The sequence below is a fragment of the Ambystoma mexicanum genome, chromosome 8 (genome assembly GCF_040938575.1).
Source record: "Ambystoma mexicanum isolate Mex_15411 chromosome 8, UKY_AmexF1_1, whole genome shotgun sequence".
NCBI lineage: Eukaryota > Metazoa > Chordata > Amphibia > Caudata > Ambystomatidae > Ambystoma > Ambystoma mexicanum.
Window position 1 is genome coordinate 1,160,262,078 of NC_090929.1, and position 17,400 is coordinate 1,160,279,477.

Genomic DNA, 17,400 nt, shown 5'->3' on the forward strand with positions numbered 1-17,400 from the left:
GAGGAGGGTCCAAGAGAGATGCTGGAAGACGCCTGGCCTGGATGTTAAACACTAGGCAGCAGTGAGAGCTGCCCCGACGTGCAGGTAGGGCTTCGGCCGATAGAAAAGCAGCCTGCTTCCGACAAGGCAGCAGGTAGAGGCTGCTCTGCACCCAGCAGCTATAAGAGGGAGTCAGATTGGAGAAACCTCATATGAAGCAATGGTGGGACCCCCAGGACACAAGTACACAGCGAGCATGAATAAAAGAAAGCTTGAGGACTAGAGAAACCTGAGGCCGGGTGCTAGTGACAAGGAGTGTAAGATCAGCATGGCCCTAGCAGCAAAGAAAGGCATAAAACTAACCGGCAGGAAAGCAGAAAGGAGTGGAGGAGGCAGAGGACGGAGACTGCTTAACAGATGCATAACCGGCTGACCACAGGGGGGAGCCATCGGACCAGCAACCCAACATCACACCACCTACCTTCGTCCAAAAAAAAAAAACCAAAGGGCAACAGCACCCAGGGGATCCAACCAGAGTGCTAGCTGATGCCAAGGACAAGGAAAAGAAGCGACCCAACGACAGCAAAAGGTAAGGAAACACCAAGAGGGGCAACTGGAAAGGTGCTGAGGCAGAGGCAACAGGAGGACGCCCCGCCAACCGAAACCATCACATGAGATAAAAGGGGTCAGATACTAACGAAACACCTACCACGATGCCATCAGACAAAGAGCAGCTGCTGAACTGCCTAAAGGGAATGGAAGCTAGGATGACTAACTCCTTCCACGACAAATGGGCAAAATGGAGGAGCTGAAGTCAGCCCTGCAAGAGGTCAGAAGGGAGTTGAACGAAATGGGTGAAAGAGTGGACATGGTGGAAAAAGGCCTTTCTAAAATGGTGGAGGAGGCAACAGTGCAGCGTCTTGCTGGAACGGTTAGCCAGGGCAACAAATAATCTGGAAATACAGGCAGAGGACCTGGAAAACAGATCCCGCAAGTCCAATATTAGGGTCAAGGGAGTGGCTGAATCAGTTATGGACACTGACCTAAACAACGCCATGCAGCAATGCTTTAGTAGCCTGTTCCAAACCGAAGAAGCACTAGTAGATGGAATACACCATGTTGACCCCAAGAGAAAATAACCGGGGGCAAGGCCCAGATATGTTTTAGTAGCCCTGCATTGTACATCCTGAAAGAAGACATTTTGAGAGCGGCAAGATCAGTTATCTGACGGTCAATGGAAGCCGTATTCAGCTTTATCAAGACTTAAAAACATTACACAAGAGAAGACTAATGCAACTGGTCACGAAAGCCCCAATGGCAAAACATATATCCTCCAAATGGACATTCCCCTTCGTGTTAACCTTTACATGGGAAGGTAAACTCCGGCGAATTAACACATACAAAGAGGACTCGTTGTTACACATGGATGGGCACCAGAACCATGGAGGAACAACCCAAAACAATGCACCTAAAAAAAAGCTTCATACAAAAAAGGTACAAATGTCAATGACGTACCAACCCTCTTAGCATTTAAATGTAAAACACTCAAGTGAAAACCAACCAATCCCTTCCACCGGGGACCAATTACTGAAAAAAGTGTGGGTATAAGCAATTTATTTTGGTTTATTTTCTTGCTTTTATAATCTCACCGATATAGAAATGAGTATACAAAAAACATTACAATCAATTCGTTAACAATCGTTAAAAACCGAGTTATAAAAAAGCACCACACCAACCAGGGACCTTAAGTCTCAAAAACATTCATCACATACCCTTTTATACCCAGTCAAACCAATATCATTCATACTTGTGCAACAACCGCAATCTGTATTGTATGTTCTAAGAAAAGAACAAACGGTCTAACCCATAGACCTTCGGTTGCCAACTAGTATTTATAGTCATAAAGCGCATCAATCTAAATTCAGAAAATTGGTATATATTGTCGGATTGTTTCTAATATATTCAATTGCCACAGCGTTTCTATAAATAACCCAAGTAACGTCCAACTCCTGGTTGGAGTCAGGACTATGGTTGTGTCGACTCGAGTTTCGGGCAACTAATCGATAACACTTTCCGACCAGTGCACCTCATCAGGACATGTAGATCTAAAAAACAAAAAAGCAACTCAAGTTGGTGTGTGATTGAGTTAATTGCACAGCTGTTCAAAATGCGTTGATTCTTCTGTGTTTCATACTCCTACCCTACAACTTTTGTCAAGCCGGGCTGCGCCAGACTAGTAAAAACTCGAGCAAGAATTTGTGGAATTGTACCGCCGGTTTGGACCTCACCCCGATGGTCTGGGAGAATCAAAAACATTCTGTCCCCCTTTGTTCGGCTCTTAGTCCCCGTATCTATGCCTTTGTTTTATCTCATGGCAGCACCCCGTCAGCGTTTAGGCGACAGTCGCCATAAATGATGTAGGTGTTTTCTCGTTGCTCCAAGTAAGCATAGGATTACGATTAACCCCGCTTGAATACAGCTCACAGGGTCGATCTAATTCCTGCAGATTAGATCTGAAAAAGGGTAAGGATATTCCAGGTTTGAACCTCCGTAAATCCGTGGAATGCCACCCGTCGACGTCAAAAGAAGCTGACAGACCGTGGGAATGGACAACAGACAAAAGGAGACGTGGAAGGGGTGTGAAACCGACTGGTCTCCAAGAATGGCCCGGGTAGAGGAAGACAATAACAAACTCGAGACGTTAGACTGTCAAAGGTGGCTTGTAAGGAGGAGGAAGGCCACATTAAGCAAAGATTGATAGCCCAAACTGAGGTAGGAGTGCAACACAACTTGGAATCCAACTCAGGGTATGAAGTATCCTGGCGCAAGGAAATCCTGGGAGGGAATTTGGCCCAACGCCCTGGGAGGCCACCAGGGGGCTGGGGGGTTCTGCAGAGCCCTGGCCACATTGGGACAAAGGGAGAGGGAGAAGTTGGGGAGAGGGTGAGGGGAAGGAGACGGGATATGGTTTAGAGCTCAAGGGATGAGGGGGAGGCTCAATGCATGGAGGAGCAGGAAACCGAGAAGGAGTGGTAGAATGTGAAAGGCAATACGGACCCATAGCCACACAAAATGGCTGAAGTAACAGTAACCCTGAATGTACAAGGGTTAAACTCGCCACCGAAACGCCTCAATTCTGGGGAGATCGAAGCATCGATGGGGATTCTGCAAGAAACGCATCTCTTCCCTGGGGATGAACGATGATGGCTCACAGGGTCTTCCCCCACCAATTTTATGCCTCAAGTGGGAACAAAGACACAGGGGGCCGGGGGGGGGGGGGGGTGTAGCAATACTCAATTGCGACCTGGGGTTTAAGAAGCAACACCTACACAAAGACGCAGAAGGCAGATATCTGGGGATCAATATGTCCCCATTGAGAAACCAGACACATAACCGGGATATTGCGGAAACTGGGAGGCTGGTGATAGGTGGGGATTTTAACTTTGGGATGGACCTGGCATTAGATAAAATACTCCCAGCATCATCAGCGACCAGAAGAACAGGCAGCCACTCTGGAAAATCTAGAGACCGGGGGGTTAATCGAAACAATTGTTTCAGGAGCAAAATAAGGAATATACGCATTACGCTGCTGTACACAAGGATTATTCTAGGATTGACATGATTTAGTAGCAGTGACACTGATACCCCCCAAGTGACAAATGTAGAAATAGGGGTGAAATATCTGACCATGCACCAGTGATTCTACAATGTGATTAGGGCAATGAGGAGAGAAGACAGATACACTGGAGACTAAAAGATGTTACTAGGGGACCTTTCACTTAGAGCTCATATGGAGGGAATAATAAGTAATTACTTTAAAGACAATAATAATGGGGAAACAGACCTGGAGGATAGTGTGGGAGGCGGGGTAAGCGGTAGTTCGGGGAGAATTCATCTCACAAGCCGCTGCATTCACTAGCGAGAGCCCTCATGAAGAAACTCCAAAGGGAGGTAGTCCAGCATAAAACCCGACAGACAAAAATCATTGCGAACCCCAAGGAAAATTGGAGTCCAGCTGGAAGCGCATATCGCAGACCGGGTGGCACAAACTTGTAAACATACATTACACAGGGAGGGAAAGCGAACAAATTCCTAGCAGCCAAACTAACGAAACAAAGATCATGAAACTATATAACCCAACTTAAAAATGAATGGGGGCGGGGGGCACGCACAGCAGAGGAGGGGAAAAGGAAAATAATGGTTAGGTTCCATGAAGGGCTGTTAAAACGTGAACATTTGGTACTAGAAAAGCAAAGAACCCACATGTCATTTGTGCCCCTTCCCCAGATCACGGAGAACGACAAGGTCACACACACACGCACACGCGCACGATGATCAGGGAAAGATCCCACACAGACTAAGCCAGTTACCACCCCATAGCGCTCTTAAACACAGCTGCAGGACAACATGCACAGATGGGAAGCCCGAGAGTTGTCCTGGTTCGCAAGACCTGCGGCAATAAAAATGACCCCTTGCCCCATATGCTTTACATGGTGGGCTTGCTGCCTGTAGACATACCACCCCGAATGGTTTAAGAATCACAGATGGCAATATTCGCCTTTAAATAGCAAGGCAAGAAGTTGCAGTCACAAGAAAATCCTGATGCGCCCAACCCTTTTTGGGGGTTGGGTGGGTTAGGGGTTCCAGACAGAGAGATACATACACTTAGCACCAATGTTGAAATGGGCTGGACAAGACATTAGACTGATGGTGTGGGATAGAGCAAGCGGTCACAAGCATCCCATTAAAGTCATTACACGCCCTCAACACTGGAGCCCAAGAAGCAGGGGGTCAATTATTGGAAGCCACTAGCCAGTCTTTGCATAGCTGTGATAAGGCGCTCTAAGAAAAAAAATATGGCGGGGACTGAGTCCCTTTTCCCCTCTAGCACATGATGCGGACTTCACCACGGACGGGCCTACAACAGAAATTCTGGGAAAAGTGGACGGGCGCGGGAACATAATCCTAAAAGACATGTACCAGGGTGGGGGCCCCCTTCTGTTTGAGAACTACTCTCCATCGGGGAGAAGGAAAGATATACGCAAATTAGACACTCGATATCCCAAGCAGCGGTGAAGAAAGCGGATACTAGAGCCCCAGTTGGGCTCAAATGGACTATCTAGGAAGGAACAACTGCGTGAGGGGCCTCTAGACTATATAGACTATTGGACAGTGTGCAAATCGGAACCGAGCTTCTGTATAAAGATAAATGTGAGAAAGACATCACGGAAGAGGAATGCCGACAGATTTGTATGAGGGCACATAGAACATCTAAATGCACAGAGATCAAAGAGTGAGCCTACAAACTGCTACAGGTGGCATATGTCCCCCTTATCGTCTACATAAAATAAATGCAAAGTACCCCCCAGAATGCTGGAGACAATGTAGTGGGAGAGGGAACTCTACCACACGTGGTGGGCATGCTCAAAAGCAGTAATGTACTGTAAAGTGATGCTGGAGCACAAAAGATAATGGGGGTGACCCTGAAAATGACACCAAAGGTGGTCTTACTAAGGCAGTGGTAGTGGGTACATACACGGCAAGCGGGCACAAGGCTACCCTCATCACACTTGAGGACAGTGTGAATTACACTGGCACAAGGGTTGAAAACTGAATTGGGCCCGATAATAGCTTGGTGGTAGGTCAAGATCTGGGGGGGGGGGGGTCATGGCAATGGAGAAGATATGTGTCCTAAAGGCAGGACAATTTTGGAACCCCTTTCAGGGATACGTGAAAGAGAAAACTACTTTCACAAACCCTCGATACTAAAAAATGCTCATGTTTGTTTAGACACAAGAAAACAGACAACGCACAACCCCTGGATGGACGGACGGAAACCAACTATGGAGAAGCACAGTAAAACTGTGCAAGTTGGTTCAAAGGGGTGGGGGGTAGTTGTTGGGGTAAAGGGACACTTGTTGGGGATGTAATGTAAAGTTACATGAGCACGCTGGATGTTAGAGATGTTAGCAATGGGTTTATAGTAAGAAGCATTTAAAGTAATCAAAAGAGAATGACTGTTGTAACCTGGTTATTCTCCTTCTGAATAAATAAAACGAATACATTGAAAAAGCTACAAACAAAAAGTTAAAATGGGCAGGGGGAGGTGAGATGTGTTTCCAGAATTGTAATCATAAAAACCCACAGCATGTCAAAGAGGCTACAAACAAGGCTGTGTCAGTGAACAAGAGTACAAAGTTGAATCGTCAACACAACAAAGACAGTGCATGTCCATCACATACTGTTAAATTCAACAAGAAAGTTCCTATGACAATTAACAATAAATGCAATGCTCGGCGAAAGCAGAAGCTAAAACCAGTCCCTAGTAAACATGTTTACCTCTGGAGAGGAGGGCAGAGGCAATAAGTGCACACCTAACCATCGAGCGAGAAAAACTATTTTACTACATATCCCCCAGCTTTAAATAATTTGTGATGCCCTAGTGGCCCTTTATACAAGGAAAGGACGGATGGGTACGTTTGCATGGCAACACTTGACCTGGGGAGTCAAGTACCCACTGGCACACCGAGACCGAAGTAAGGAGTTCATGAGTAGTAGCTAAAACTAAATCCTGGGCATCTGGCAAAGCACGAGGAACAGTAACTTCCACGTGGAGTGCACATCATACCGTGAGGTTTAGTACCTATTACGTCATAAATGTAATCCAATGTTCCATCATACACATTCCCAAATACAGTTGAACCGAGATATGCATGCGTGTATGGCATCAGATGATCTCGGGAGTCAAAAGTAGCTCTGGCAGCTGTTGGTAACAACCCAACCAGGTACTCCTATTCCATTACCATGAGCTAAATAGCTCCCAGCCATTTCGAATCCTGGGTACAAGCTGGTGTCAAGTAAATCCGGCTGCACCAACATTCAAGTGGCAGCTAAATAGCGATCATTAAGATCAGGCCGCAAGTACATCTTTACGACGGGACCTGCTTCATGTCTTTAGGTGTAGCGACTTTCAGCTCAACTAAAGAGAAGGCAGTGCTGTGTCAGAAGGCCGAACCCCACTCTGAAGCGTGTGCACCAGGACAGTAGGTTTAAATCAGTAAGCATCAAGGTACTGAAAGCAGAGGCCAGCCAGAGCTGGAAATTAACATGCCCGTTGGGGGTAATAAAGGCGGGATGCCTCGTTATACCCCGGAGAAGAAGGCGCCTTTCTGGTTCTTCGGGGCCTCGCTCCTAAAGTGTGCAGGAGGCGGAAGCGAGACGCGAGTATGGCGGCCAATGTAGGGACAGCCTCTCAGTGATAGCGCCTTCGGCCAGATACGAACTGCATAGCCCTTCTAGGGAGAGTTTCTGGCTTCAAGGCACTAGCCAGGGCGGGAGAATGTCAAGAAGGTTATGGACGACAACTTGGTCGTCATCGTGACGTGAAGGAAAGCTGCCGGCGAATGCGACTCAATAGATGTCAGATCATACTCTTAACCGTGAGTTCATGTATTGAACTCGCAAACAACCTCGGAACGTCACTGTTCACATCCAACAATTCGTCGGTGCATCCAAGTCTGGATGCACCTAATGCCCACCTTGTGTATCCGCTTGAGAGCCATGGGGGGAGGCTGGCAGACGGTGCGGTCGGCAGAGAGCGTTGGACACAGGACTTGCTGCCACCGGTGCTGGGAGACGAAGATTTGGTGACTCACCGGCTCCTCCTCTTTCGGTTTCAGCGGATTCCCCCTGACTCACTCAGACTCTCGTGATTCACAGTACTATGGTGCTTTCGCCGCCTTTTGTTTCCGCTTTTACTTATAGGCAAGTCTAGCGCAGATCCGTGCATGCCGGGAAATGCAGTCAGCGCTGTCAACCCGTGGCCACGCCTCGTCTCATAAAACGAGCTCTGCACTTCCTACGAGGAAATGCAACTTTGGCACATTGGCATAGAAGAGAGACTACCCGACGGACACAGTGGGCTGTGGGAAACTGGATGGGAAGGCTTCGGAGTAGCTGCGCTGCCATCTTGTAAGCCACAGTTGTCATACTAATTGCAATAATAACCGACCGTGATCTGTTTTACCTGTTTATAAGACAAATAAAATGTGCTAAAAATTGTTTAGGTTAACAACGTAAATGCCACCTTAATATAAATAAAATGAACTCACACAAACGTTGCTGTGGTGGCCCTAATTAGATACCTGGGGTATTCTAGTATTTTAGTCCAGGGAGGGGAAAGGCCAGTACTCACAGTGACTGTTCTGTTCTTCTAGCCAGTACAGTTGTCTTCACTTTATGGCATCAGTCAAAAGGGAGTTGACATCCCTTTCAAGCTAGAGCTCCCAGGAGGCTGTCTTCAGCCATGGAGTTATGCTCTCATAACTCTCAATTCACACGCTTTTGGCGGGTGTCACCCGCCTTGTGAAGGGCTGGCTCACCCGCCAAGCCTCCTGCACGCCCATTCATTCCAATGGGCGTTTCACATGCCAAAAACAAAATCGGGTGGTGTCACCCGCCTTTGCACTACAAATGGTTGAGAGCTATGTGCTCTGCTCAAAGGGGCCTGTGGGAGACAGGCTCTGGGAGGGCTGAATCACTAAGCAGGAGGAGCGCCGAGGCCTGTGTGCACTCTTTTGTCTCCGCTCCGACTGTGGCGCGGATCGCGATTCCCTTGCGATTTAAGTCTCGCCATATCTCGCGAGGAGTCCTCACACAACTCCTTCCAAAGGAAAGGATGGTTCCTAGTCCATGACGCAGTCTGTGAACTTGGTTGGTTTTTTTCTCTCCCTTTGGGGCCTGTTCTGGTTGGTGGTTGCACTTGGGGATTGGGTGGTTATGCGAGATGTGTCAAATGGGGCCTGGTCCATTTAGGTTGCTTATCGGGTGTGGTTCTCTAAACCAGGGTGTGGTGCTCATGTGGGCATGTTCACTTTGGTTCCCTTCTTCCGTGCTGTCCGTCTCTGGTTGTTGGGGGTCGCTGGCTAATCCCCATTGTTCATGGTCGTTTCCTGCCCCCCTCGAGGGGGAGGTAGTGGACGCTCCTTTCTGGTACACAGTCACTCTTTTCAGGTTCCACCTTTTTCCATCACTGGTGTGGGCATGGTTGGTTCCTTTCCGGGTAACTTCTATGACCTTGCTATATTTGGAGCCCGTGGTGGCGTCTTTGTGGGGTAGGTGTATTTTCACCAAGTCCCCTTCATTGACCTCTGTGCGATGGGCTGCTCTGCGTTTGTTGCCTTGAGATTTCATGATCTCCTTGTTCTTTTGCAATCTGAAAACAATGTTGCTCATGTCGATGTCATCGTCCTCTCTGACTTTGTGTAGCCACAGTGGTACCAGTGTGGATGCGGCCCTTCTCCCTCTCAAGAATTGAAACTGAGATACTCCCGTGATGGTATTTGGCATCAAGTGATGTGCTGCTACCGTCTTGATTCATACCTGATGTGCATGCCAGTTGTAAGGCACTTTTGATGAACTGGTTTGCCCTTTCGACCAGACCATTGGCTTCTGGGTGGTACAGGCTTGCTCTCAACTGACGGATATTGTGCTTCTTTAGGAAGCTTTCCATCTCCCTGGAAACTAGTTGCACTCCATTGTCTGCTACAATCTCTTTGGGGAGCCCTTCCCTTTGAAAAACAGCAGTGAGTACTTATATGACTGTGCTTGTGGTGATGTCCGACACAAATTCAATTTCGAACCACTTGGAGAAGTAGTCCACCATGACTACCACGTACCTGTTGTCGCTAGACATGCCATCCAGCGGGCCAATGAAATACAGCCCTATTTTGTTCCAGGCGCCGTGTGAGATATTTCTGTGGGTATCATGGGTGCCTGCCTCACCTTCAGTCGTTCGCCGCCGTTTGTGCATTCATAGCATCTTTCGATCATTGCCCTTATGTCTTGGTTCATTCCGGGTCACCAGTATGCTTCACACACTCTGCATCGTGTCATATTGCTGCCCAGATGACCTGCATGCGCTCTGCACAATATCACCTTGTGGATGCCTCTTGGGGGAATTAAACGATCGCCTCTCATTATGAGACCATCAAGTTTTGTGATTTAGTCGCTCACTTTCCAGTATGGTCGCAGACCTTCCGGCACTGCTCTCTCGTTGGGCCGCCCTTTGTGTGTCCATTCTGCTACTCGGCCGAAGGCGTCATCGTGTTCCATTTCTTCCTGCCAATGTAGCTTGCTCATCTCCATAAAGTCTCTGTTCCTTAGGTCGCCTATGGATGCCACTGCACATTCGTCTTTGAGAAATGTGGTGCTGGACATGCAGTCCGCAATGTAAGTCATCTCATATGTATACTCCTGCAGTTTTGCAGCGATAGTCGTGGTGTTGCTGTTTTTGTGCCGTCAGAGCTCAGCATGTGTACTAGGGGTTTGTGGTCAGTGACTAAGCGGAATTTGGTTCCCCAAACGTATGACCTGAAATACTCCACAGCCCAAGCACACACCAGCATCTCCTTTTCGACAGTAGAGTAGTTATTTTCTGAGGTGGACAGCGCTTTTGACGCAAAGGCAACTATATTTTCCGTATCCCCCTTCTTTTGGGTAAGGGTGGTGCCCAAGCGGTATGCACTGGCGTCCGTCGTTATGTACGTATCTCATTCGGGATTGAACGGTTTGAGACAGGGTGCGTGTGTCAGGTTTACCAACAATCTCTGAATCAGATTCGCTGTGTATTTGAATATCCCCTTCCTCCTCTCCTCTGTCTTCTGAACAGGTCTTTTGCTTCCTTCCTTTCTTTCGTAGAGTAGACTTCTTCTTAGAGAAGAGGTATGCCTTCCCCGGATGGAAGCCACAATTCTACCATAGTAACCACAGCAGTCACTGGACCCCTGCCCGGGAACACCCAAAACAAGAGGAAAAAGCACAAGGCGGAAAAAATCTCTTGTTCGGCAGGTGGAAGTTGTAGTCTGTTCTTTGAAGATATTAACACAGCCAGATAGTTCCGCGGATGGTACAAGCAGGTTTCCCAGCAGGTTTCCCCGAGAGGGAAATAGGTAAGGAATAGGAAGAGCAATAATAGACCAATGTCCAGCACGATAAGCCACAGAACTCGGGAAAGAGGTAAGTCCGGCAGGGAAATGCCGCCAAAACAATAAAAGAGGAAGATAGAAAAAAGGAACCGCGTGGCAAGGAAGACCAGAGGCAAGAAAACCAGAAAGAAAACAAAGAACAGCGCAAGTGACGAGACACTGTAGAAAGCCTGTCTGCGCAGCGAGAGACAGCTAGGGAGAGGGCAGCAGAAGCATGGAGAAGGAAAGCAGCCAAAATACGGCCAACCAAGAGGAAAACCACTATTGTCAGAGCCCAAAAGCGAAAGTAAGCAATAGGGTTACAACGTAAGGAAGGAAGTGAGAGGCGAGGCTAAGAACCCCCAAGGAAAGTGAAATCAAGCAAGACTACAACGTCACCATAGAAAGAAAGGAAACGTAACGGGACATTCTAATGGCGGCGGAGTCGCCAGGTGTACCAGAGCCGCCAGGCTGTCCGACCCATGACAGCGTGCAAGATTCTCTTTTTGATCTCAGAAAACGCTGCAACTTGTTGTGATTCCCATGTGTATTCTGCTGTCAAGACCATCAGCTTCCTCCTATTCTTCACTTAAGTCCCCCTCCTCCTCACCTGATTCTTCTGACGAGGATGGATGATTCTTGCCCTTCATTCTCTGCATAGTCCACTTTTTTCAGAAGAGATACGGCCTCCCTCGGGTAGAAGCCTCTATACCGCCTTAAGGAACCAAGCAGGCAAAGGACCCCCTCCCGAGGACGCCAATAAGAGGAAAAAGCCAGTGGCAGAAAAAACCTCTTGTGTGATAGATTCCTGAATGACGTCCTTGAAACATAATAGTTAAGGTAGTTGACAATTGCCAGGAAGGTTTGCTTGTCCTTGTATGAAGAAATGTGAGTGTAGAGACAATCCGAGAAAAGGCAGGACCCGCAAGGAAGCAGGCGGTGGAGAGCAGCAGACGCCCTCACTCCAACTGCACAGGCGGCACAGGCAGAGTGGTGGAAAATGCTGCTACAGCCTGGTGCGGTGGCAGAGCCGAAAGTACGTTCCGTAGCGGGACAAAAGAAAAACAAAAAGGGAACAAAAGTAAAGCAAAAGGCAAGGGAAAAGCACAAAGGTAGCATAAGGATTGAAACGGAAAAGTATACACGGAACGAGACGAGGAGCTTGATAGAGAGGCAGAGTGAAGAACGCTGCCAAAAGAGGAAAAAAGCACTAGTCAGGAGAAAACGGGACGAGACCCACCAAAGGGAGAAGCGGTCAAAACCGGGAGCGGAAGAAAGAGGGGGATCAAAAAAGTGAGACAAAAAGCGGGCGGAGCGTGTTATAAATAAAATAATTATAACCAATCACAGTCCATAGTTGGTTTTAACATCCTGTCATGATGCCTACCCCCAGGCATCCGGACCAAGCCCATCAGCCCCGGGAGCAGGCATCTAGACATTTAGTAAAACCTCAGCAGCCCCGGGTAGGGGCTATCTGGGTTCAGTCCTGGCGCCTTAGGCGCCAGGCTCATAGTAGGAATTAGTCCTGGCGCCTAAGGCACCAGGCTCATAGTCATTACTTACCTCAGGCAGACCATGCTGCAAATGACTCCAATCCAACATGAAGCCTGAAAGGGACTCTTTTTCTACAGGGACTATTTTTTACTCGGGTGTGGTTCTAGGGGCTTCTTACTTTTCTTACTTACTTTTGAGGCTATTTAAACCACGCCCGACCAGCAACACACGCTTTGCGTTATTCTGCATCCAGCAGCGTAACACTCACCGTGCCTGCAGCCTGCATCCAGTCTTCTGCCACGCCCGCCTCGAATCCGGAGCTCCTAAAACAAAGAGGAAAGAAAGGGACAAGGTTAGAAAACAAACTTATTTCTATTCCACACCTGATTCTGGATCCATCTTGTCTCTGGACCTGTAAAGAACATCATTTCTGCACGCGCCGCAACTCCAGCTGCAGCACCGTGCCATACTCACCAGTCTTCACAGCATCCTTTGGGTCAGCGCTGCCTCCATCATTTCTTCGCCGAACTTCGGCACCTAGGAGACAAAAGAAAAGCACAAGGTGAGCCGAGGGAACCAACAAATATAATTCTTACCACCATAGACTTACCTGATTTACCACCGGAGGCATCCTTTTGTGACTCTCCATATTTTCACGTGCCCTATCTGTAAAGAGTGACAAAACAACACGTTGTCCCCATGCAACATTTACCGGACAGCGCCGGGTAATACAGACTCTTACCTGAGCGCCACCAGCTGCCACAAGAGCATCTTTTCACGAGCCAGCTGCAAGACAAGAAAGGAAGGGGGAACAAGAGTAAACATCGGACATATTGAACTCTATGAACTTAATACTTACTGGTCCTCACCAGGAACCTCAGAGTCAATACTCTCCGGAACTCTCCCGAGCCTTCAAACCAGTGAAGTAACTGGAATCGACGCACCCCTGCAAATCCACGCAGGATGGAGAGCTCATCTTTCAAGAATATGAGGTAAAATTGCTGTGAGGGCATTTAGGAGGTGATTAGTTGGGGAGGACTGTGAGGGTGTCATCACTTGAATCCACAAGTGGCTAAATCCATCTTTCCACTTGCAGGAGAATATTTCTACGGTTTAAGCAGACAAGATTAGGAGGGCAGATCCAGTCAGTCATCGCTGCACTACGCATCACGTGGGTGGAGACCGCAGCTGTCCGGGTCTGACCGACACCCCTGTGGGAGCCAGGTGAGCGTAACACATCCTCTGACTTCCATCTTTCATCCTCTTTCTTTAGCTGACCCACAACTGAAACTTGGTTCCCAACCGGTTAACGCCTGAACCTCAATGAAAATATCTCCTAGTTATCATGATCCCAACGATTTGGGCTCTGGACTTGCCAAGACAAACAGTACTATTGAATCCCAGCATCCAGGGTGGGCAATCGCATAAATACATATCAGAAATGTAATCAAAGCTTCCACATAATCTGACTTCTCCATTCAAACCATGACAGTTGTAAGACCAGCATGGTCAATCAGTGAAGACACACAAGTGATCACAGTTCAAGGGTGTTTATTGAACTTCAAATGGGTTGGATGAACGCTTATCTAAACCTAAATCTAAGGATGGGAGCAAGCTACGACCATCAAATAATAATAACGCAGTCCTAGTCGAGTCTGTCAAAATAAAAGGGCCTATACTAATAAGCCTATTGCCAATCCTTACTTCTAAATACAAAAGGGCGTAGGACGGAGGGGGCGTGGCCAGCAGTGCAATGGAGCGGACGTGAGTTTGATCGGCTCTGTGACCGCCGCAAATATCCTGTCTTTTATAGCCTGATTCCTGAGAGTTCTATACACTTCTGACACCTGCATCGATAGCTGACACACTGGGGCACCATCGGATGCAAAATTCAAGGAAAATCAGAGCCCCAAGAGCGAACCCGAGGCGAGTGAAGAGCGAAACGGAGAGGGCTCCCGCGCTCTCAAGATGGCCGCCGCCGGCGCGTGATGCAATTCAGGGCCTGTCGGGCTGCGGGGAGCGACGGTACTGCAAGCAGACTTGACGGAAAACACCGGACCATCTCTGGCCCACGAGGAGCTCGACGGCCGAGCCGGGAAGACTCTCTTACTGTGACATCCAGCGAGGCCGGTGAGTGGCCCCAGTCACCAGCCCAAACCCATGCATTGGTAAACCCGAGGTGGAAGCCCCTCTCCGAGCCACACTTGCGAGAGACTTCGGCTGAAAAACTCACCTGACCGGGACTGCCGTCGCACACGCTGTCCTACCCGATCCACAGCAAGCCTCGGTCCCTCCCGGGCGCACACAACCCCGCGAAACTGCCTCTCTCCAAGGATGGGCAAAGACAAATTGAAAAAAGCCTCTACGCAAAGCAAGATGGACCAATTTGCGTTGGCACAGGCCCAGGCCTCGCAGTCTCACACACCACAGACACTCCCCCCCCCCCCGAGGACGAGACTGCCCTCTCCATGAGAGACGTGATGGCCACCATTGCCAGCTCCCGCTCCTCGATGGAGATGAAAATTGACAGTATAGTGGCGGATGTCTCCTTTCTGCGCCACGACTTGCAGAAACTCTCCGCTCGTATGGAGGAGGCGGAACTGCGCATCTCGGAGACTGAAGATAACATTAGAGGCATTAATCAACAACTCTCCCAGACACTAAATCGTCTGAAAATGTTAGAGGCCCATGTGGATGAGGGGGAAGGAAGATCGTGCCGCAACAATATACGCATCCTCGGCCTCCCAGAGGGGGAGGAAGGGCCCAGTATGGAGCTCTGGAGCTCTTCCTAGAACAATGGTTGGCGGACATCTATGCGCCTCACCCCTTCTCTAAGTTCTTCTCGGTGGAGAGAGCTCACAGAATGCCATCGGACAGGCCTATACCAGGCGCACCACCCAGAACGATCATAGCAGATTCCTTAACTATCGGGACAGAGATGCACTCCTTCAAATGGCTCGCTCTAAGGGTACAATCACCCATAACGGCTCCCGAATCGCCTTTTTCCCTGACTACACCCGGGAGGTGCGGAGGGCAAGACAGTCGTTTGAACCGCTGAAGAGGCAACTATTCCACATGAAAGTAAGATACGGACTGCTGTTTCCGGCCCAACTCAAGATCCACCACAAGGGAACCACAGTTCACTTCACGGATCCGAAGGAGGCCTGGAGATGGGCGGAAATGCACATTGAAGGGGACTGGACGGCAAGACCGACTGATCGGGAAAGGAGACCCCGGCCTGGGGCGGATCGCCCCCCTCCCGGGGGGCACCCGGAGTCCCAGGAACCAGCGATCCTGGAACCAGCGGCAAATCCCACCAATTAAAGCGATGGAAACCAACGAACACTAGGAAGCGATGGAATATCGAACCGAAGAGAGGCCGACCTCATAAGTGGACCCTAAGAACTAAGCAATGCTCAAAGGCGGTAGGAGCTGCGGACCAGAGGGGACCCCCTCTGTTCGCCTGCCAGCCAGGACCCCAAGTTTGAGCTGACACTCTAGTTCCGAGTGCCAACGATGTTCGGGCAACAGGTACTTCGTATTGGGGTGGAGTATAGGGAGGGGGGATGGGTGAGTTTATGTTGTTTTTGTTATAGTATTAATACACGTTTATTAGGCATTCACGAAATTAATGAATCACGCCACCCAACACACCCAACATATTGCAACTCCATGAAACAACCCATAATGTCTGCGTACACAATAAATGGCGACCACACTGACCCGCGCATCAACCCCTGAGCACCCCAGGTCTCTCAAAATAATTACATGGAACGTGAACGGGCTGGGGTCCGGAATTAAGCGACGTCTTGTTCTGCAGTTCTTGAACAGACATTCTCCCGACGTCGCCCTGATAAATGAGACACACTTAGCTGGGACCAGCTGCACTTTCTTTCGTAGAACCAACTACCGACTGGCCCTACATGCGGGATACACTATGGGATCCAGAGGGACTCTTATCCTGATACATAAACGCGTCTCATTCACATCGCTAATAGTTGAACAAGACCCTAGGGGTCGCTATGTGGTGGTTATAGGAACACTGGGACAAGGAACACTGGCCATTGCGTCAGTGTACTCCCCGCCAGGACTGGGAGAGGAATTCCTGGAGGAGTTGGTCACCCTTATGGCAAAACACCAACCTGATGAGTGGATTTTGGGGGGCGATTTTAATGACGTCATGTGTAATATAAAAGATCGCACTCACATCAGGCACCGTAACCCGAACACTCCCACCAAACTAGCAAAATTTGCGTCGGCCCTGGGCCTTCGGGATGTGTGGAGGCATCTCCACCCTATGGACGAGGCCTACTCGTTCCACTCGGGAGCACACAGGTCCATGTCCAGACAAGACTACCTCTTCCTCCCAAACACCGATATACACAGGGCGACCGCTGCAGACCTACTCTACCGAGGCATCTCAGACCACTCACCCTCATGGTGGTACTGCGCATCCAAAGTGAAACCCCACCCCGATCATGGAGGCTGAATAGCTACTATCTTGGCTTCCCTGATCTTGTTGACCACCTCACGGAAGTAACTAATGAATATTTTGAAATTAATACCCCTACGGTCGATGACCCAGTCACGATATGGGAAGCATACAAAATGGTATTGAGGGGGGAGGCAATTTCCTGGGTAGCGGGTAACAAAAGGGAGCGACTTCGGAAGCTGCTGGAGGCGGAAACTGATGTGGGCGACTGGGAAGCCAAATATGTTCGTGACCCAAGCTCGGAGTCTCTCAGATCCCTTAAGGGTGCTAGAGAACGCCTTTGACACATCGAATTAGAAAACGCCAGGCAAGCCCACCAAGACTCCAGGGCAAGGGTATATGAACACGGGGACAAAGCTGGGAAAATGTTGGCCTGGCTCGAGAGAAGAGATGAGGGTCAACGCCACGTTAGAGAGATCATAACCCCGCAGAATGGGAAATGCCACTCAGACAGGGATATAGGACAGGCTT

General features: G+C 49.1%; 1 protein-coding gene across 2 annotated transcripts in view; it reads right to left on the minus strand.

The window, feature by feature from the left end:
* The window catches only part of UBE2D1 (ubiquitin conjugating enzyme E2 D1), a 370,982-nt gene that overhangs the window by 245,444 nt on the left and 108,138 nt on the right, over positions 1–17,400 (minus strand). Inside the window, exon 1 of one of the 2 annotated variants that reach the window (XM_069611234.1) lies at positions 7,518–7,878. The exons of the other annotated variant lie outside the window; for it this stretch is intronic. Coding sequence (XP_069467335.1) covers positions 7,518–7,541 — 24 coding nt within the window. The 5' untranslated portion in view covers positions 7,542–7,878. Of the gene's footprint in view, positions 1–7,517; positions 7,879–17,400 lie in introns of those variants that run through there. 2 annotated transcript variants of the gene reach the window in all.